We start from the raw sequence: 22,823 nt of genomic DNA, 5'->3' as shown, positions 1-22,823 counted from the left end.
CAAATCAGATTCCATCCAGACTGTACTGTACCGTGCTGGAAACAGAAAGTTCTTGTCTCTTCCCTAATAAAAATCTTGGTCACCCTCAAGGTTGTTTTATTTTTATTTATTTATTTTAAGATTACAAAGTGTAAGTGAAAGCAGTACTTTGTTCTCCAAATGTATGAAACCACTGCAACCTCAATTAGCAAGGGAAAATAGACTGGTAAGTGGATGGGGGACAGGACTCAGCCACTTACACAGGTGCATTTTGGAAGAGAGCAAAGGCAGGAGAGGTGCATTGCACAGGCATACACCACACATAAGGATGGGTGAGCCTCATTCATATGAATGACTAAAAATGAATGTAGATTGAACCACCATCTCTCAGGATCTGTATGGCACTGAGGGCCCACAGCTGAAATGGTAAAGGAAAAGCTTGTAATGGCTCTTTATCTAGGGACATGCAAGTCTCTAGGTTTATTGCCTTACTCCTTTTACAGGTTGTAAGTTCAATAAAACAAAATCCTGCAAGAACATCAAAACAAATGAAAGCAAGTTTCTCACTATTTCTTAATCTTCCGTCAGCTAGCAAATTATTTTGACACTGGTCTTTAGATTCAACAGTCATCAAGGAGGACTGACAGAAATATTGATGAACAAACAGTAAGATCACTTAATTTCTTATTTACTTGGAAGGTAAAAGAAAAGAACCCATAAAACTAAGAACAACAGAAGAAAAACCTTACAGGAATCCTCTAATTACAACCCCTTCAAAATTTCTCATCCCAAACTTGCAACATTTCATAGAATCATAGAATCGCTCAGGTTGGAAAAGACCTTAAAGATCATTAAGTCCAACCACAACCTAACCATACTACCCTAACTAACAACCCTCTGCTAAGTCATGTCCTTGAGCTCCACATCCAAACAGTTTTTAAACATCATCCTCATCTGAGAGTGAAAGTCTATGCAGGTTACATAATACAGTGTTACTAATGCGGGTGTTTATTCAATTTGATTACAGTTGCTTCAAAACCACACATAAAGCTCACCATTTCCCCACAGTGCATCCTTGAAGAAGATGAATTGTGAGGCGACATTGAGGGCTTCTATGACTTCCATACTGAGAACGCACGATGCAGTGACCGACACAGCAACAACTTTTGGAATTCCATGAACGACACTTTGCAAAGTGAAGTCAGTCACAAACAACAGTGTCTCTCTTTGATTTACAGGAACACCGTGCTTTGTCTATTAAAAAAATAATGATACACACATATATATATACAACGTTGGAATGCAGTCATTGATTTTTAAAAGAAGGGAAAACAAGTAACATACTCATCAGTAAGAAACTAATAGAACTGACAAATTGCTACACATACGGCCTGCACGGAAGAATGAGTCTTTCATTATTCCTTAATGCAGATACTGTCATCTCTACCTTCAGTTAACTTTCCAAAGCTGACCCACTGAGATCTTGGCGCTCTCTCTATTAACTATCATGTTTTGTCGTGATTCATTTGCACATGCAAATAAAAGTTATAAGAAGTTAATTGGTTGTTTTTATGAACAAAAACTAAAGTAATTTTTCCCTTACAAAAGAAAGGCTAGCATCACTTCTATTAAGAAAATGTTCTATGTACTGTTGTCTGATCACAAAGAGCTCCCCTCCCTGTCCAATAGCTCCTGCAAATACAAAGCTGCAGGGTTTTCTTTCTGCTCAACAAACACATCTCAGGTATTCGAATGATACACCGAAATATGAAAGTAGATAACTCATAAGAAAGAACCACAGGAAACCACAGTGACAATGCAAGTTTTCTCCCTAAGACAGGTACAAAAATTAAGGTTGTTTTCAACACAACTTCTATAATATCTATGTGTGCATGTCATTTTTCCCATAGTTTAGAAAAAATGAGTTTAAAACCAGACTACATGTCATGTTTACCAGTCCAAGCTATCTGTAATTTCAAATATTCTGATATTTTAAAATATTTAAATAATACATTTTTTTTCCATCTTACAAAGGCTTTGTTAATATTTTTCATTAGTCGGTTGATTAAGAATCATAGTTAAGATGTTTTATTACAAAAATAATTGGAGAAACACATAGCACACAAGTATTTTATCCTTAAAGTCACATTCCTATGGCATAAGGTAAGGCACTGAGGACTCCAACTTTTTACCTTCAATTGAATTCAAACCTTGACAAAGTTAACCAGACTAAAAATAACTTCTGTTCATGATGGCAGCTTTTAGAGCAAATGCAGTAATTAGGAGTAATGCCAGATACAATTCATAACTCAGATATTATTTTGGTTATGCCTTCATTGCAAATCGCCTATTGCATTTACATTATTTCTTTCCCTCATAACTACATGCATTTGAGTTCCTCCTCCGTGCAAATACCATTAAAACAGCTTCAAATGGAAGAAGCTTTACAGCTGTCCCATGAGAATTACTAACACATTAAAAGCTGGCTTTCAGAGGAAAAAAAAAGTAAATAATAACATCAAAAATCACAAGTCAGTATAAAATCATCATCTTGCTATGTGTGACAATTTGTTCTGAACAGAAGGGACACAACAGACAAATAGCAGCAGGATTGAGTTATGAGGAAGGACAGCTCCTTAACCACAGATGGAATATATTTCCCCATATTCCTTCTGTACCACAGTACAGATTCTGAGCAATAATAAGAGCATATTTCCATTCCTCCTTCACACAAACTAAGCATCTCAGAACACTGTTGTTTCATAAAATTATTAACACTACTTTTAAAGTATATTTGAATTAACTCATGTAGTAGATTATCTTTGCTAAATGAACTAAAACATAGTCCTTGCCTCATATATCATAACTGAATGATTTTGCATATGAAGGATAAATCCTCTTGGCAAAGGTAACTGCTGTTAAAAGCTGCTGCTCATAACCTTTGGGAAGGATTAGGCAAGCAATACAATAACAGTAGGTAAATACCATTACATTTCTGTACTAGCAATGAAGAGTGCTACCCAGCAGTTACAAAGGTGATGATCTCCCATTGCTTTTCCAATACTGCTTTCAAAAAGTTTACATAAAATCATGCTGTTCACTCATAGAAAGTTACAGCTTATAGTTGACGAAAGAAATACAGGAAACAGCTAGTAAACCTCCCAAAAGAAAGAAGGAATCACAGATTTCTTCTTGTTATAGAAGTTTCCACTCTTCAAAGTCACATCTGTGCCTGCATTCTTCATCTTTTCTCTAATTTAGTGATGAAGTGATTCTACACAGGAATGTTGATGACCTCCAGTGTCTCAGATGTAGATGTTCCCTAATACAAAAATGCTTGGCTAGGACATCACTAGTCTGTAATTGATTTATTTCTGTTAATTGAACAGACTCCTTCACAATAGAATTCCACATATGTACATGTCCATCTTCCTGTGAGAAGCCCAAAGATCTCCCATTAAGCCACCCTAACTTCTCACGCTTAAAAATACTCTGTCACTTAGTATGAAGAAAGCACTGCTTAGTGGCAAGAGCTGCCCCTTGTCTCACAAGCTAAAGCTACTCCCTGCCTAGTAATCAAATCACAACACATAGGCTACTGAAGCAAGAAGAATAGACCTACATCACATTTATGTCCCATACTGCTGGGAAGCATTCTCAACTATTTTGTTGTACGTTACTGAAGTTTCTTTGTCTTTGGTTCACACGCTTTGATTCACACTTTATTTTGTGTGGTGCCGATAGCCAATTGCAAATTGTTCTCCCCAGAGTTAGCTGTACTGAGTGTCCAGTCGCCAGGAAAAAGTAAATAAATCAGCAGCCAAAAAAAATCCTTCAACTACTGAGGGAGTTACCAACATTTCAAAAGGGAGTTGTAGCATAATTCAGAAAAATCAGAAACAAATAATACATAATTATAAGCTTCCCAACACTGTGTGGATGGCAGATGTATTTACCTAAAGAAGTTCCTCCTTTCTATTAGCGGAACCATAAAAGCCAAGTTTGCCTGAGGGGCTTCTACTGAACAAAAATAGTCCACCCACTCGCCTGCAAAGAGCAAAACTGCATCTTTATAAAACCACCATCAGTTACATTCAACTGACTGGGAACTTTTTGCTGTGTATGTCTACGGACAGCACTTACCTACAAACTGATTTTAATTGCAAGACTAAACTAACCATCTGTGAGCTCTTTTATTAGGGTGAATTAGTTCTTTGGGCTAGATGGCAATTTACTCAAATATAATTCACCTTCTAGAGTAAATGGTACTGAAATTGAAGATGAAGTTCATTTTACCCACTCACAAGCATTCTAGACCTGGTGACAATTCTTCTCACACAGCTCTTGAAGGTAATCCAGGAAGTTTTTGTATTCTCCCCTAAACAAGATAAATGCTGTCCTCTTCACATATATGTTATGTTAATTTTACATCAATTTCATTGCTAAGCAAAAAGATTACCTGTGGCCTTAGATACAGTACTCGTGCCCAAAAGCTACAACGTTCATTACAACCTCTCATCTGAAAAAAATGGTACAGAGACAGGAAATGAGTCAAATATGGTAAGTGAAATTTAGTGATAGAAAACATCAGTTACCAGGAATTTAAAGCAGCTTACCTGAAGAATTTCCTTCAGATTATGCACAGTTGGTGGCTGGTACAAATTAGAAATCCTCTCTTCCTCATCCACTTCCATGTGTATTTCACCAGACTGAGCAGTCAGAACATAACAGAAGCTGGGAGGAGGAAGATTAGTTGTCATCTATTAAAAAGGAAAGAAAAGAAACGTGACCTTAAAAAAGGCATTCCAATTTGGTCAGTCAGATTTTATAATAATACCTTAAATGAACCACACAATGTGCGTATTAAGAGCAATGGGAAAACAAAATAATGACTGTCTGAAGTAGAAGCTGAGATAACAAAACAATATTCACAAATTCTAAGTGAAATCAGCCTGCGTGTATCATTTTTTCCATGCTCTGACATGGATCCTCATCACAAAAACATCTTCTCATTTGGCACAATTGGCAAACACTGCAACTTTTTCAAGGTGACAGTGGTTGTTCTGCATTTGTTTAATACGTGGTAGGGGTGCCCTGATTATTTATTTCTCATCGTCCATCACTTTTCTGAGATATGGGGACTTCTGCATGTGGGTGGGTTTTTCTGATAGTAAACAGCTGAAGAACTTTAAAAGCCGCTAAATTAAATCCAGGACAGCACAAGGAGATAATGAAGAACAGCAACTCAGCAACTACAAGAACTGCTCTTTTTGTGTTATGCCAGATTTTTCTTCTCCCCTTAAAAGCACCGTGACGTAACAACTTTATCTCCACTTCAAGAATGAGAAAGGCTTCTGAGAAATAAAAGATGGTACACTACAGTCATTTTTATTTAGGACTTGGTAAATATTCTTATAATGTTGTTAGTTGTTAATAAGGCATTTCATTTAATACAATAAATACAAATATGCTAAAGACAGCCGTCTATCCATTAAAATAATCTGCCTACAGAAAACAAACAACCAACCAAAACAAGCAAACAAAAGAAACCCATCAACTCACATTCTTATTTGCCCCTGCCAGCACTATAAAAAGGTATGCAAGTGTACATACAGCCCCAAAGAAATCTGTGCCACAGATCTCTTTGCAGAAACGTTATCAGGATGTTGGCAACATTATTTAGGTATCGTTGCTCAAATGTGCTTTCAAAAGCTGTGTAAAACTATACTTCTTGTACAAGGAAAAATTTATCTCCGCCAAAAAAAACCTGCATTCTTCCAAAAAATTAGCAGAATACGTCTTGATACCCTGCAGAATGAACTGGTATTTTAACCCCGTGGCAGAAGTGCAAATTGCATGATTATGGAAAGTTTTCTTCATTTCTAGGTTGTCAATAAAATGGAGAAAAAGAAGAACAAATGAAAATCATAACAATGCTCAAGAATATTTAAAAGTTTTGCTCCATCCGTGTAAATTTCCATTCTGTTGTCCACGGTATTTTAACATACAAAACAATCCTCTCCCCTGAGACTTCTGAAATGCATAGATGAAAGGGAGAATCAAAGCAAGAATGGCAGTTTCACTCATTTTCAGTCTTGGTTTTACAACCAAGTTCTGAACTTTTTATTATTCAAAATAAATCCCTGTGCAATCCCAATAACTCTGCAGCAAAAAGAATCTCAGAGTTCATAAACAGCTAGGAATAACTAGGAATATCCATCTACAAAGTCCTCTGTTTTTAAAGCCTATTTCCAGATTTTTCTTCCTAGACTCTAAAATAAACTTTTAACATTATAAACTTCTTTCCCAAAGAACAGCAAGCCAGCACAAGCACTTGGCTACCGAGATTCTCAAACAACCCTATCATTTCAAATGACACTCGATTTGACAGAACTAAAATGTTGCACATGGCAACAACTCTATCATTTTAGTTCTAGAGGGTTAATAAAAGGCTAATTGCATCACTTTGGAAAGAAGCTGCTGATCCAGAGAGCCTCAGGTTGGCCTAAGACAGATGATAGAACCAACAAAACAAACCTCAGTAGATAAAAAGAGAATCTGATTCCCCAAACATGTTACGCTACTAAGAAAAACAGTAATTGTAGTGAAAAAGTGCATTTCCATAGTAACAAAACTTACCATTTCAGGGTCTTGACTTTGTCCAGGAACTTTTACAGGCACTACTGGAGGCCACAAACTGTCTATCAGACTAAAAAGTCCTAATGCCCTTTGAAAAGACCAATAAAATTAGGTTTAGAATGATTTCCACTGCTAGATGCCGTACTAGAAAGATTCACTAAGAAATACAATTTAAACCGTTGCATGATTAGGAAAACAATTTTAAATCATATTTGTTTTCTACAAGATGGTTTTGATTTGGTCTAATTAAATCTCCATCATTTCTGCTGTAGGGTGGAGAGGCAAGGAATGGACGCATCGCATACAGTGACAAGCCCGTCATATTTAATGCTTTGCCATGAACAGCATGTGACATGGTAAAATGTAGTGGAAGTGGGTAAGTGCTAGTTTGGGAAGGATACAGACACCAATACAACTCTGAAAAAGTGATTTTAACTACTTAGCTGGTAACTTAAACCAGCTTCCAACATCTGCATTTCTTGCTTTTCTCTAACACTGATTGCCACTGCTATTAGGAAAGTTAGCAATGAGATACGAGTGGAGAGACAGGCAAGATTTTGTTATCTGAAGTATACCCATGCCTTAAAGTACAAATGTGCAAAGAACTGTCCCCTTCCTAAGCAGCTGCTCACTTGGTTACGATTCTCCTCTTTTGCAAGTTTTCCACCTTCAGTTTAAAAACAAACAAAATGAACAGCCCAGCATACTAAAATTTACTGCTGCAAATCCTTCAGCTTTCGCACGCAAAGCTGCAATGTGCAGCAGTTCAGTGGCTGGCTTGTTGGTTGATGTGTCATCCATGCAGTAAAAGCAGGAACATCCAAGGGAGAGGCCAAGAAAATAGCTGAGGGAGGGGAAATAGCTACAGATAACCAACTTGAAGAGGCGTGCATTTTTGAGTTTAAGCTCTCCGTTATCTTGTCCTAGCTCTCTGTGCATGTTCTGTGTGGTCAGAGCACAGAGATCTGGATTTTAACCCCACAGTGCCTCCGAGAACTGTCTATTTGTCCCTCTAATTATGAAAGCCACCACTTCTAAAAATGAAGCGCAAAACGTGCTCAAGGTAATCTTAGGTTCTAACCAAAAATGCTTGGAAGAAAAAAAGTCAGGCTCTTGTTCTTGACTGAAGCACACTGCAATATTCTGCCTCTTTTCAAGGCATAACAGATCTCCCTTAAAGTTCTGCTTTTAACTCACTTCTGCTTGAGCTTACTTAATTCCGTATTTCCCTCACCCTTCTTTTCAGCCATAAATGCTTATGCTTTGGGTATCTAATGTCAGCCAGCTTCTTCCCCTATTTTTTCATAAAGCAGAGGCTATCACATACAATAATGCTAACAGTGTTGCCTATGAACCAATACTATATGAATGTAAACCTCTGAGAGTGACTGGATCTCAGGGAATAATGCTTTCAGTTTAAGATTTGGGTAGCCAATTGGCAGGTTAAAAAGATGATGTTGCTGTCTGTAGTTGTGTTCCCCATATGGTGAACAGAAATATGCCGCCCTTCTACAAAAGTGAACTTCCTGACTTATATGATATCACTATCAAGTCTGTAAAAGGAAAATGCTGAGTACAAAGGCTGAGGTTTTTGTTTTGTATCTTATTTTTAGAAGAATATTACAACATACAAAGCAACACTTCTTAGGTATTAATAAGACTTTAGAGCAAAATGACCACATCTCAATGTTTCTGGACATGGTGACACTTTCTGTCTTGTACTATTAAGAAATAATTCTTCTCTGTAGTTGCAGGAGAGCCAGCACCCAGTGGAGCAAACTGCCCTTGTTAAGTAAAGTGGAACACAAGAAAGGAGAACTAGAAAAGCAGAGAGCAGCCTCTATGCGATAAAGGAAGCTACGCAAGTGGTGTTCCTCAGAGGAAGTGCTGTCCTTTCGGAGGAGTTCATAAACTGCTTGAGCTCGGAGCACTTAATTATTACTGAATTACAGTATTTGTTTACAAACAGGGGGAGGAGCAGCACTGTGCAGCGAGTGTCTCCTAAACATCTTGGACTCATCCTTCTCTTTGACTCCAGTCATGCAAACCACAAGTACATTTGCCACCCAAAGGATGTGCAAGTTCCAAGTCACATCATGCAGGGATGAGGGGATCCTCCTCTGTAGAAAGGGAAGTTCTGTCCTCAAGCTGTCCCTGGTGGGCCCAGGAATGTACCAGTCAGAGCCCCCACTGAGGGGTTCCCCTTTGCTTCACCCATTCCCAAGCCCCCAAGAAAATTAACCTCTCTCTTTACACTTACAGACTTTGACTTGCAGAAGGGGGGATGGGAAGGGACAACCACAGTGGAGAAATGGCAAGACATTATGTCCTCCTCTGCAGAAAATCATTATCCTTGCGGAAATAATAAAATTCAGTCTCTTTATTGGCCATGCAACACTCAAATCCCACTTCAATCTGACTTGAACAATGGGTGTATTTTATCCAATATATGTATCCTTCTTCAGATGTAGAATCAGGACAAGAGATGAACAGCTGGCTCTGTGCTAAAGCGAGGGAACTTGGTTAGCCCTGATGTGCACAAAGAGCCTTTCTCATTACAGAAGACAAAATAAGAACTTAATGATTTGGATCAGTGAGAGTAATTACTAGTCAGCGTTTCAAAATGTATATGTAATATTTTTATGACAAAAGTATAGACTTGTAAAAAAAAAGGGAAGAGTAAGAAGTGAAAATAAACAGGAACACGATTAAAAGAAGTGCTTTTAACTATTAAAATACTAAAGTATTTTAATCTAAATATTTTATATTTATTATAAATATTATAAATATTTAATCTAAATATTTTAATCATTAACATTTGTATTACTGAGGTGACAAGGACTTTATTGTAACATTCTACAATCTTCCTTCAAACAACGACTAAAATAAACAAGACTGAATCCAAATCAGGAAACACACAGACGATACCTGTCAGATTCTAAATAAAAGACTAAATCTGCTCATACTGCGCCAAACTGCAACTGTCTGTTTGATAAAAATCTTTTTGACTCGTATGAAATATGTGTCTGTCCTGTACTTATCACTGACGTAGCAAGATCACAAGTAATCTAACAGAGTTTTAAAATATTGACTTCTGTAGATGTGTGGACCTTGGACAGACAGGTCCTCTACATACAGGTGCACTTCTCTTCTGTAGATCCACACCTTTAGGCTTTGCTAAAACACAGTGATAATGTCATACATGATACATCTCTGTGTGTATACACAGAGTAGTGTCCTTGTAGTTATATTAAGAGACCTGGCAAATGACAAATCTGTATCTACAGTCTCTATATACCCCCAATCCTGTGGACATGACATACTATAAGTTACACTGAAAAAATCAAACAACTTGAAATTTGGAATTTTCAGAGCAGTATTTCACTGGTTTTCTGTTTCTTAAGTTATTCCTATGCAGTTACAGTGTCAAACAATACTCTCATCTGAACTGAGCAGATTTTGTTTGGTTCTCTCACAAGCATGAAGTTTCATCTACAGTTCTGGTCCAGAAGCTGTGCATGTGACGTGCCTGACTCAATTTTTAAACAGTACAGCCACGCAGCTATGATTTTTTATCATAAAGCAGCTTACAGTTTGGGGGGTTCTTCCATTTTAATAACAATACCACAGATTCAGAGGAAAATAACACAAAACAAAAGAAACACCAAAGACCAAAGAAAAGGAAAACAATGCCTCTAACTAGGAAAGAAGAAAGACTGAGTAGAGGAGAGGAAGAAGATTGGAGCCTCCTCCAACATATTCCACAGCTCTGACTTGGCATTTCTGTTTCCTCTTCTGTTTCTCTTCCAATTTTAATCTGAATGCGAACAGTTTTCTTTCAACATTATTACTGCTGCAGACTCAATATTAAGAACTCAAAAATGAAGCAACTCCTAGACCTCTATGAAACTTCACTCAACATTAGAAAGAAATTCACTAAAAACTGCATAGGGTGCACAACCCTGAACTACCAAGAGACAAGCAATCGAATCATAAAGCCGATGCTGCAAGCCACCTTTCCATCTGATTTATCTACTAAGATCTGACAGTACACAACCTATGCAACACTGTGTTTTCTCAGACTTCCATCTGAGAATAAGCAACAAAAAAGTAAGGTAAAAAACTGAACCAGCATCTCAGTTAAAATACAGGTATATTAAATTGCTTTGTTGACAGAATTATTTACATACTTTAATAACTATCTTTTGTAATACATTAGAAATCATCCATGCTATATTAGAACAATAAAATTCTAATATAAAACTTTTCATATACTATGAATATGCCCGTTTCACCCTGCAGTGCTGGTTACCGAACAGACTCACGATAGAAGTACTGAATATGCAAAGCAGCAGTCACTGCTTGTTAAAGAGCACAAAACCACAGAAAAAAACCTGAGTTTCTCATGCATAAACAGTCATTAAAATAATAATATATATATGTACATTAAAAACTTTAATGTAATTACTTAAATTATGCTCTAAGTGGAACTCAGCTTTTAACCACAGCAATTACTGAAGTGTTTCAGGACCTCAAAACCTCAGAGATGTGGGTGGCTCTTTCAGATGGCAGTCTCTTTGGAAGAGGGAAAACCAAAGGAAGGAAGTTATGACTTCCTTGCTCTGTGGAGAAGTCTTACTATTACATTTCCTGTCAACGTCTACCAGTTGAAACGCTTTGTTTTTTAACAGTTAGCAATGGTCCTACACTTCTAAGTGTAAAGCAGAATAGAAGTATACAGTCACAGAATCACAGGGGTTGGAAGAGACCTCAAGAGATCATCGAGTCCAGCCCCCCTGTCAAAGCAGGTACCCTACAATAGGTCACACAGGTAGGCATCCCGATGAGTCTTGAATATCTCCATAGAAGGAGAACCCACAACTTCTCTGGGAAACCTGTTCCAGTGCTCCGCTATCCTTACTGTGAAGAAGTTCTGCATATCTGCACGGAACTTCCAGTGTTCAAATTTTAGGCCATTGCTCCTTGCTCTATCACTGTGTGCTACCAAGAAGAATTTGGCCTCATCCATTTGCCACCTATCTCTCTTTAGATATTTATAAACATTAATTAGATCCCCCCCCCCATCTTCCTTTCCCCAGGCTGAACAGGCCCAGGTTGCTCAGCCTTTCCTCACACAGGAGATGCTCCAGGCCCTTTACCACATTTGTGGCCCTTTGCTAGACTCCTTCTAGGAGATGCCTGGGGATCCCAGCACTGGGCACAGTAGTCCAAATATGGCCTATCAGGGCTGAGTAGAGGGGTAGGATTGCCTCTCGACCTGCTGCCCATGCTCTTGTTACTGCACACCAGGATACCATTGGCCTTCTTTTCAAAAGGGCACACTGCAGGCTCATGGCCAATCTGTTGTCTACAAGAACATCCTGGTCCTTCTCTGCAGAGGTCTTTTCCAGCAGGTCATCCCCTAACCTGTACTGATGTGTGCAGTTATTCCTCCCAGGGTGCAAGACTTGCTCTTGTAGAACCTAACCAGGTTCCTCCCTGTCCAACTCTCCAGTGTGTCCAGTTCTCACTAAAAGGTGGCACAACCTTCAGGTGTGTCAGCCACTCCTCCCAGCTTTGAATCATCAACAAACTTGCTAAGAGTGGACTCTATCCCTTCATCCAGGTCATTGATGAAGATGCTGAACAAGACCTGACCCACTACTGACCCCGGTGCCAAACACCTTGCTGAAGTCAAGGTACACAATAGACACTATTCTCCCCCCATCTACCCAGCCAGTAGGAGAAAAAAAGAAAGAAAATAATAATAATAATAATAAAAGAGCAGAGGAAAAAAATGATTAGTACAGAACAGAGAATTATGGAATTATGAGGCGGAAATAAAAGAAAAAAGAACAAAAGAGAGGGGAAAAAAAAGAAAATGGTGACTAGTACTACAGATTGGGATTCATTATAGAGCCATAGAGTGGTTTGGTCTGGAACCTAGCTCCAACCTCCAAATGTGGGTAGGGACAGCTCCCATTAGACCAGGATGCCCCAAACCCCAACCAACCTATACTGCATGTTGCACTCAAAAACATCTCCACTGGCAGAACTTTTTCAACATCTTTTTAATCCAGGGACAAAACTGGCACTGACACCCCGTGTTAATTACATATTACATTAAAGCATTTTCCCTCTTTCCTTTTTGAAATGAAACGGTGTAGTTGAATAGCTGGATATAAACTCTTCATCTTTCAATCTCGTTAAAAAGCATTAGGAGAAGAATATAGTATGGCTGCTATACTTGGAAGTAAAACAAGTCAGTGCTTGGCAAACCAGGTGAAAGTTCACAGATGATCAAAACACAAAATATTGTTCCATTTGGAACTCTGGTCAAGGCAAATAACATAAAGGTAATATACATATATATATATATTTACTGGTAAAGACAAATATCTAACTACAAAGTTTATTCTAGTTCATTGAAATCAGTTTATGGTAGGAAGCAGCAGATTATGCCAATTTATAGTTTATTTCTTCCTGAAACATTGTAGCAAGTGCTCAGTCTCTGTATCTAATTTCATCTATTTAGTTACTGGTTATACTGGACACGCTGAAACAAATGGGATCTATCAAAATATGAAGGTTACATATTAGTTGAAACATATGCATTTAACTGGTATTTCTGTCTCTAGCGGTACACCATAGAAATCTCACCTCCTCTTTCTCAAGGGGCTAAATTTATACAGCTGATATATGATATACTGATATATGAGTGGGAGGACAAGAGATAGGATATACACCACTAAGGTTCAAAAATCACCAGTGGCAGATCAGTAAACATCTGGCTGTATAAGTTCTTATCCCATTTTTGCTTTGGAACACAAAGGTTTTCCTATTGGGAGGAAAAAAGGGTTTGGTTCCTCCGGTCCACCTCACAGTACAGGTCCATTTCAAAAACCATGTCAGGTTTACAGCCAGGTTATTGTCTATATACAAAATATCCTTTATTATAGATCTTTAGTCATTAAAATGCAAAATTGGTTCAAATTAGTGATTTTAAAATTGTATTTACTGAAATTATGTTAAATAGTACTTTACATTAAATACTTGATGATGAGGATGAACGATGGCCTGGAACATATTTCGACAGTAACAGTATTCCATTGATTAAAAACCTTGAGAACTTCTACTGTCTGATAAATGAAAATCTCCTTTGTCTAACAGAATGACTGAGGAAGCAGCCTGTCTCCATAAGAGAGATTAAAGTACACGTGACTGTGGGACAGCAGGCACATGTGGGATCTTATTAGCCATTCTTGGCTTTCTCCAAATCATGCGCTACAAAGGCAAAAAAAGAAGTCATGTTTTCCCTCATATTTCCTACATTTTATTCCCTTTTATCCATTTTAAAAGTCATCGTCAAACTCCAGGAAACAAACAGTTTAAGAGCCATCTCCTTCCAAACAATAATTGGTGTTCTGGAAGGGGGAAAAGAAATAGCAAATGTCTTTCTTGCAGGGCAGACCACAGAGCTGTTCTTCACTCGTGTTCTACGAGCCAAGGTTGGGAACTTTACAGGCATATCCCATCATGTGCTCAGATATGCCACTGGCTCTTGAAACACATTTATCCAGTGGCAACGAGTTCTACAGCCCAATTACACTCTGCATGAATAAGTACTCCCTTATATTCATTTCAGCTATGGCTTTACTGTGGTTTCCATCACACCTAGATTGACACAAAACATGTCCAGACACTTAAAAGTAATAGCAAGTTATAAAACAGAACTTAAGCTAAAACAATTAAGAAAGAAGGAACAACAATCCCTCCACCCACCCAACTTGTACACTGAAATCACGTTTAACCACCGCACTGTCCCTGAAGCTACACTGGCCATTTTCTTTTCATGTTTTCTAGCAGGGCTACCACCAGCACAGCTCCAGCTGAGCCACCAGCATTTCCAGCAGTGTGTTTTCTAATCATCCTCAGAATAGCCAGAAGTAAGTTACTGCTGCTTTGAAAGAGAATTTACATTAGAAAAAGTCTGTGTCTTATTAGCTAGGCTGAGTACTGGAAACACCAGCAGCCAGTTGTAAAACTTCATTTGTATCCAGAATTCCAAAGCCATTATTTAATTTGTTTGGAAAAAAAAAAAAATTGTAACTTGGGGAAAAAAAATAAAGAAGAAGAAGAAAAAAAAAAAGCCAACAAAATAATTAAATAAGAAGACGTGTTTGTTATTAAAGATCCATAAAAATGCAAGTAGGCTTGAAATCCAAAGGATCTGAAAATTAACATTGCAAGTACATAAAAAGAAAAGCATACTGAATAGGGCTGGCCAGAAAGCAACAATTCAATTTTGCTGAACATTTTAAGGCTTTGAAATTTGTTTTTGTTCCAATATGAAACAAAAATGAGACTTTCTGAAAGTTTGCATGAAATGAAAATGAGGGAGAGTATTCACTCCCTCTGGACCTGAAAAAAAATCTTCCCAGTAAAATTGTCTCCAAAATAGATAAAGTTTCTGTGAAACCTTCTGGTTTTGATGAAACAGCATTTTTTCAACAGGAAAAAAGTGTCAGATGAAATATTATAGCCATTCTAATTCCAAAGGCTTATCGAGATAGGATGTTTTTACCATAATAAATTATGTTGAGAGTTAACCCAATCTAGCAGTATTTACATAGCTCCCCACGTGGATACCATGTCACATCCCACTGAAAGATACTCTGAAAGATAACTCTGTAAGATCTACTTAACGTGGAGTTGTTTTTTTCATCTGATGATGCATTTAACACATATTAATTTAAGAAAGTAAAAGAAATCAAAGAATTAGCAAAATGAAGGAGGTACCATAACATCAATTTATTAATTAGTTGTGGGGATTTTTCTGTAAGCCTGTGGATGTTCTTGTTCCAAAATAAGAATGATTTTATCGTTTGAGAGGGTTTTTCATTGTTTGGATTATATGTTTTGGTTTTGATTTTCTTTTAGAGACACTTAAACTGTGCTTCCAAAAATGTATAGGCTCTACTGAATTAAGCTCTCAAATACCAAGGGAAAATCTTTGCTTGAAACTTCAACTCAGACTAAAAAGAACAGAAAAGCAGAAAGAAAACCATATTGTAATAAACAGCTTTGCAAAGAAGAGAGACGAACTAACATTTTTAAGTCTTTGAATCTACTGAAGAGGAAGAAACTTCAAATTTTCAGAACCACTGAATAAGGTAATTCTTCTAAATTCTTTTCTCTGCTAAGTGTATTTTTGTGTGTCAGCTTATTTATGCTGATTTGGGAGCATGGTTGGCTCAAGTGCAATTGGATCCAGCTGATGCCTACTTGATGCCCTAAAAATGGCAATGAGGATATTTAATTGAACAAAGCCTGATTCAACTGTTCCAAAGAATACTGACCACATAAATAATTAAATGGAAGATCACCTCTGCTTGCCACGCACTCAACACATTCTTCTCAAACTGTTCTCACCTTCCTCTTGTGGTTCTCTGCAAAATCTTCATTCCAGCCAAACGGCAGAATTTTCCTTCCCATCTCTTGCAGTACTGCTCAATGTCTTCTGCTGAATCCAGACACTGTAGCTGCACTTCACTGAACATGCCATAGGCATCCTGGACAAGGAGGCATAACCTGTAAAATATTCTTCTGTTACTCATTTATTCTTATTCATAACAAAATGAACAAACTTATCCTCTACAATATCTGAAGAAATCCTACCGAACACTGAATACTACTACTAGTACCAGTAAATGAAGCCAGTATCATCAAAGGTTTTCCCATATATATCTGCAGGAGGTAACAGGGCCATAAAAAAGAGAAGTCTTACTGAAATTTAGAACAAGGTGCTTCCATTCAGGATTAGAGAAACAAACTGCTAAACAACATATGCCTTGTGTGTCTATAAAGAAAGTCACATTTTTGCCTAACTTGAGGTGAACTTTTCAGTACAGACAAATCAATGATGCAAAAGTACGTATGTATGTATATAAATATAAAAATACTTCAACATAAACAAAGCAATCCATTTCACAAGTAATAATCACAAATGTTGAAATTGGTAAAGCAAGCATAACGTTTTGGTTTGTTTTTTTTACTTCAAAAGCATTCTGAGGATTCTAGATAATTAAATGTCAATTTTATTACATTTTGAAAAAACAACACGAAACTAGAGATTAGTAAATTCAATATTGGGTATGAAAAAGCCCAGAGGGACTATTTTAAGGAGGTAATTAAAAAAACAGCTAAACAAACAATTTGATTCAAGTAATCCATGGAACCAGACTAGAAACTACTGCTTAATCAACTTCCTGGCATTTCAAGAAGATGTTACCATCATAGCATCTAAGGCAAAATTCAGGGGGTGTCATACGTTTAGACAGACAAAAATGCACTTCACAAGGTTGTGCACCTGAGATGAGTCACAATGATAGCTTGAGTCAAGGAGGAAGGAGAGCACTGTCTACAGGGTGGGTTTAATTGCCCCCCAGAAGAGACAGTTAAACATGGAAATCTTACATTTTCTTAGTAGGGAGATTTAGGCACACAAAAGACCATTAATTATGGTTTCCTTGTTCATTACGAACTATTTTTTTCTCTATATTCTACAGAGGACACAATTTCCTGAAGCCTTTTAGAGATTAGTAGATGCTCAAGCATAAGCTACAGGTTTTAATTTTTTTAATGCATGTGCTGGTTTTGAGGACGAGAGAGCAGTAGGACTGAGCACAAACGAAGGCCCTGTATTTTCTCCATATCTGTAACTATAAGGGTCACACAAAACAGAATCTTCACCAGGCAAAGCAAAGCAACCTCAGGTACGATTCCTCCATAGCCTGGCAATGTTGGGATGTCTTTCACAGCCATGGAACACTGCCTCTACCTTGAGCACTGACAAACAGAAAGAAAACAAATGCTGTTGTGAAGCGTGGGCTGGAAGGATATATATCCCAGTTTGTGGTATGAGTGATGCTCCTAGCTTAGACAAGCATGTGACTGGCCTGACACAAAACTGTACCATAGCTGTATCCCTAGCTTCATTTTCTCCATAAAACACTCAGTGAGATCCCTGTGGATTGGTATCACTCAATCATCTTGAACTCAACAAAACAAAGACTGCTATGCTATGACCATGACAGCACAGAAGCAGAGCAACCACCGTTGCCTGCCATGTTAAGGCCTTGCAGTCACTTACAGTTCTGTCAAGATTTAACTGATTGGACTGAAACTTCTTTTGCTGTTGTTTTGTTTGGAAAAACAAAGCTAATGCACTCTAGTCTTTTCTGAAAACCAGACTGAAGAGAACAGAAAAAAATAATTAAAAAAAAAAATCAAAGTTTTGTTTATAATAACAAAACATTCAGTGACTCTTAATCATGAAAAATCAGGCCTTCACATCTTGGAGCGAGCAAGTGCCAACCGAGCTAGTGTCTAAGATCCAATCAGTTCAGCAAGGCTCTGTTCACTGATCACTGGAATTTCTCCTGTCTTCAGTGAGAAATAACTGAATGCAAGTAGGCCTCAGACTAGCTGGCACCATGCTCATATTAAGTCCTCTGGGACACATTAGTTGCCCAAATAAAATTAACTCAGTTGATGCCAAATATATCAAGCCACTGAAAGTGCATTTCCCTCATCCTTTAAAGCCAAGCAAAGAGATGGCTGTTCTCAGACATGGAAATCTCAACTTCCCAGGTTCCAGCCTGTGTGTTTCCAACCCATCATGATGACAGCTTAAATGGCTGGGACAGGAGATGGATCTAACAAAAAAATACACTGTACTCTAATAATAAAGTCAAACAGCAACAATTTATAATGATACATGATAGTCATTATAGTCATCCTCTGATCAGCTTCCTGAAAATGAACTCACTGAAACTAAACTACAAGTTGCACGGAGTACTACTTCTAGATGAGGATGCATTCCAGGCAGCATGAGGGGCTGAAGCTCCCACTCCAGCTGTCTAGTGTATGCAGCACAACGTTTAAGGTCATATAATGGGGGAATGGTCATCAGATGACCAAGCTTGATATACAGAAGTAGAGGAAGAACTACACAACTTGATGCTCATATCACTAATGTACCCATTTCTACTAGAGCATGGTCATGATTATTGGTGTAATGAAAAAAGTAACAAAACAGGGCAGCAGATCCTCTTGCCCCAGACTCAAAACAATTTGTTGTATTAACTCAGTTTAACAGCATCCAAAGTTTGGCATGATTTCTCTACAGTATAAATTTAAAATAAAATTAATATATCTACTCATCCGGAAGACAGAAGTTCAGAAATAACCTTGAATTCCCCGAGTTTTAGTCTGAAAGATGAGGAACATCCCAGACTAAGTCTACAAGTGGAGTCTCACAAACAAATGTTCAGTGCTTCAGAACTCTTCAGTAAACGGTACAAAAGGAAATAATGATGAAAACTTGAAATATTCTCAACATCGTTTGACGTATCTCATTCTGATTAGCTAGATAACACTACAAGTAGTGAATGAAATAATTGAATAATTATTGAATGAATAATGAATAATTACTGATAATGAATAATTACTGATAATGAATAATTACTGGTAATGAATAATTACTGATTTTTCTTTTTAATGGCTACATTGAAATCACCTGGATCCCACAACATTCAGTGATGGATTTGGAGAAATATTCTCACGTTCTATGAAACAGGCTCTATTCTCATGGTTCTGTTCTTATTGGTATATAGTCCAGCTGCCTACAATGGCGGAAGGTACATGGCTTTATTTCCTCACAAGCATTGGTGTTTTTTTTTAGGTTGTTCTCATATTACTTGTAGAGAAGTGGATTTGTAATATTTTCTCATGTTACGCTGTTGCTCCCCTATTGTAGTTCTCGTAAATTAAGTTTTAGCAGCAAGTCTAACAATTATTATGGAACAGATTGTACCGTGATTTTTGCTCCCTTTGAAGCTCACTGCCAGGATGAAAACTTATGACTAACTTACAAGACAAGCCACAAATTCAAACTGAATACTTGACCCCAGGAATTACACACTTATATTAGTGCATAGCTATTCAAAATTCTTTTTCCATTTGTACTGGATCAGTTAATCAGTGTGAACATACCTTTACCAATAGCTCAATGGCAAGTGTGTTACTGAATTGTTAGAAAAAAGGAGAATACTGCCTTTTTTGATCAGAGGTGCTCATGCAGGTAGGATATTAAGGCCATCCTCATTTCTGAGATAATACGATGAAATCCTCCATAAGATGAGGATTTAGAATATGGCTTGGGAAACATGATTTTTTCATGCAAAAAAGTAGATAATTCATTCGTCCAGGAGCAAAGGGTGGCAGGAAAACCAGTAGAGGAGTGAATGCAGACTAAGGAAAAGGTGAAATATGACTCACTGGTTATAACAAAGGGGGTGAAGATAGGGAACGATAAGAGAGTGAGGCAGAAATTAGCCTTTTTTTCCTAAAGCAATGACACAATAAGTCTCATGCAAAAGCTTGGGAAAATTCTGTTAATTTGCTGATAGCCTGGAGCAAAGATTAGGGGCTGGGGGAAGACAAGACTGATTACTCTGCATTATTTTTATGACGGTGCTAATATTTAGCACAAAATGGCTCCCGGTAGAAATCTGGAGAGGATTAGAGGATTACATCGCCATGCCATTCTCCTAGTTAATCACTCTTTCTGATACTGAGAGCAAGCTTTTGTTTTGGGTTGTTTTTTTCTGTTGTTTTCTTTTATTTGTTTCCACATGAAAAATCCTATCTGTGCACACTGCTGCCTTGTATCAGGCAGGTAATATTCCAAAGAGGTCAGAATGACCAAAAATCTTCTTAAGCTTTGGTGTTTTCCAGCCTCCTCAGTAGTTAATAGAAAAGAATAAGAAAAAAGATTACCTGAAGTGATGACACAAGCAAGGAGGACAAAACTGACTGATGGTAGAGGGACTGCATTTACTAAGGTGCAATTGCAAAGTCTTGTGAAAACAAACAGCAAACATTTATCATAAATAGATTTGAACTAACAAGTAACTGTTTTGCCCTAGGACAGGAAGACGGCCATATGGACCATACCAGCCTTCTTCTGTGCATGACTAAGCTATGCAGTCCAGGTGAAGGAGCACAACAAGCAGACAAATGCAATGACAAATGCAGTGATGAGAAGGGACTTGTTTTGATGGAAAGAGAGGAAAGAATCAGGGAAATATCTGAAAACAAACTGCATTGTATCATCTCTGATTTTCGCTCAGTCTTTATCTTAACCACCCCAGAGACAGTTGTTGCTTCTTTTCTTTGTGTGTCAGAAGGACTTATCTCTGAGGTGCGGTCCTTGTAGAGGCATAAAGCGCACATAAACAAAACTCCCCTCTCTCTTAATCACCAGAGGCACAACACTACCTACACAACTCCAATCCAGCAACTTGTCTGGTCAAGTCTCAAGGTGGAGCTGGTTAACTCCTGCTAATATGGCTCAGATTCAAACTGTAACCTGCAGGACACCACCCTGTAGGGATTTGATGTATTTCTACTTTATACAGACTTTGAACACCTGTATTATTTCTGAAAAATCAAAGCTCAGGACGCTGGTCTAAATACACAGGACAGCTGCCTATTTCCCTCATCCTCCATATCACCAGAGGGATTTTCCTATTAAAAGCCCCAGATTCACAGGATCTGATCCTAAACTGCTACATGTTCCCTTTCAAAAGGCACAAACCTGCCACAGCCTTCCTTATCCTCTGAAGATTCAGAGTACTGTGTTCCAAAATCCATGCCATTTGCTGTCACTAAACAACGGCTCCAAGGAGCTGCAATAACTGTGGACTGAATGAACGGGATTTGGACTAGATGGCCCTCAGAGGTCCCTTCCAACTTTAAGGATTCTATGAAGCAAATAAATATGTGTGATGATGATGACTAGCCTTTCTATACATAGGCCACAAACGTATAAAAGAAAACATAAGCATCACTATTTCCAATTTATAAGGGCCTAAAAACTTTTGATCCAAGTGCAGACATTTCCAGAACCCAAGCTGGTGCTCTAGTTTGAAACACTTGAGGTAGCCAAAACGAAAACTGGAGGTTTAAAATAACTGAGAAGCAGGGATTACGAACAATTTTTACTAGACATTTATGGAAGCACCAAGAAGAAAACAGGAGAGGGTTCAAGAATGTTGGATCTGACAGAGAGGGAACAGAGCACACAGCTACTACTGGACACACAAGTTCTCCAGCTAGAGACAGACTACCTTTAAAAATGGATTGGTGGGAACTGCACATGTGACAGGAAAATAAGCAAGTCTTATCTCAGCATCTAAAATAGAAAATATGTAGCAGAGGCCTCCTCAGTCTCAGGAAAGGAATCTTTTCGTTGCAGATGGTTCTCAACGTGACCTTAAAAGAATACTTATACAAGACCCTTTGCAAATCACTCACTACAGTAACTATAGCAGACCCCCCATTTTGTATTTTCCTTGGTTTTAATTCCATTTTTATATGTATGTTAAAAATAAAACATAAAAAAAAAAAACAAACAAACCAAGAAACAGCACGAGAGGGTGGAAAGTAACAGTTGCTTATTTTTATTCACTTCTTTGAGTAGTCATTTGCTTCAGTAGGGGCTGGAAAAATCAAATGTAACTTCTACAGACTCTTTCAGGAATCTCCACCTGCTGACTGCTTTCTCCATTTCTTCATTCAGGTTAATTCTTCCACCTACTATTTTCTCTCCAGAGCCTGAAGAAGCACATACCTTCCAGCGTGAGCTACTTGTGTGGGAAACTGCATTGACACGTAGGAAGAGCCCTGTATGAGCAAAGCATAACAGCACACCTGCCTTTTTAATGCAGAACATGCACATTCTAAATGGAGCTCCACACTGCAGTTTTTTGACTCAAAATGTGGAACATGCACTGCTGACAAATTCTCACAAATGGATGCAAAAAAAATAAGACGGGTTTTGATACGTGCAACTATGACCACGGCTTCACAATTGACAGTTTTTCAGCATAACCCCGCTCTGCCACAAAGTTTTCCTATGGCACCAAATGAGCTTCTTAAACTTCCCATCACACACTCTCTAAGTGCACTTTCAAATCCTTAAACCATTGATCTGTCTTATCTGCAAGCAAAATTTTACTTTTAAAAGTAAATAAAGCATTTAAAATGATAAAATGGCATTCCCACCATCCACTTACATGTAATAGGAACCCTAAGCTATAACTTCAAACAGTTATAGAGCTGCAATTGACAAATATTTT

At 37.8% G+C, this 22,823-nt stretch overlaps 1 protein-coding gene across 3 annotated transcripts in view; it reads right to left on the bottom strand.

The window, feature by feature from the left end:
* SPIDR (scaffold protein involved in DNA repair) overlaps positions 1-22,823 on the bottom strand; it is a 181,017-nt gene that overhangs the window by 8,596 nt on the left and 149,598 nt on the right. For all 3 annotated transcript variants that reach the window (XM_015855506.2, XM_015855508.2, XM_015855509.2), the window contains 5 exons: positions 16,051-16,209; positions 6,619-6,706; positions 4,596-4,739; positions 4,439-4,498; positions 1,035-1,233 (listed from right to left, as the gene is read on the bottom strand). In XM_015855506.2, coding sequence (XP_015710992.1) covers positions 1,035-1,233; positions 4,439-4,498; positions 4,596-4,739; positions 6,619-6,706; positions 16,051-16,209 — 650 coding nt within the window. The remainder of the gene's footprint in view (positions 1-1,034; positions 1,234-4,438; positions 4,499-4,595; positions 4,740-6,618; positions 6,707-16,050; positions 16,210-22,823) is intronic.

This window comes from Coturnix japonica, chromosome 2 (assembly GCF_001577835.2).
Source record: "Coturnix japonica isolate 7356 chromosome 2, Coturnix japonica 2.1, whole genome shotgun sequence".
Taxonomy (NCBI): Eukaryota; Metazoa; Chordata; class Aves; order Galliformes; family Phasianidae; genus Coturnix; species Coturnix japonica.
Note: the sequence above shows the minus strand (reverse complement) of the source record. Positions and strands in the feature narration are given on the sequence as shown.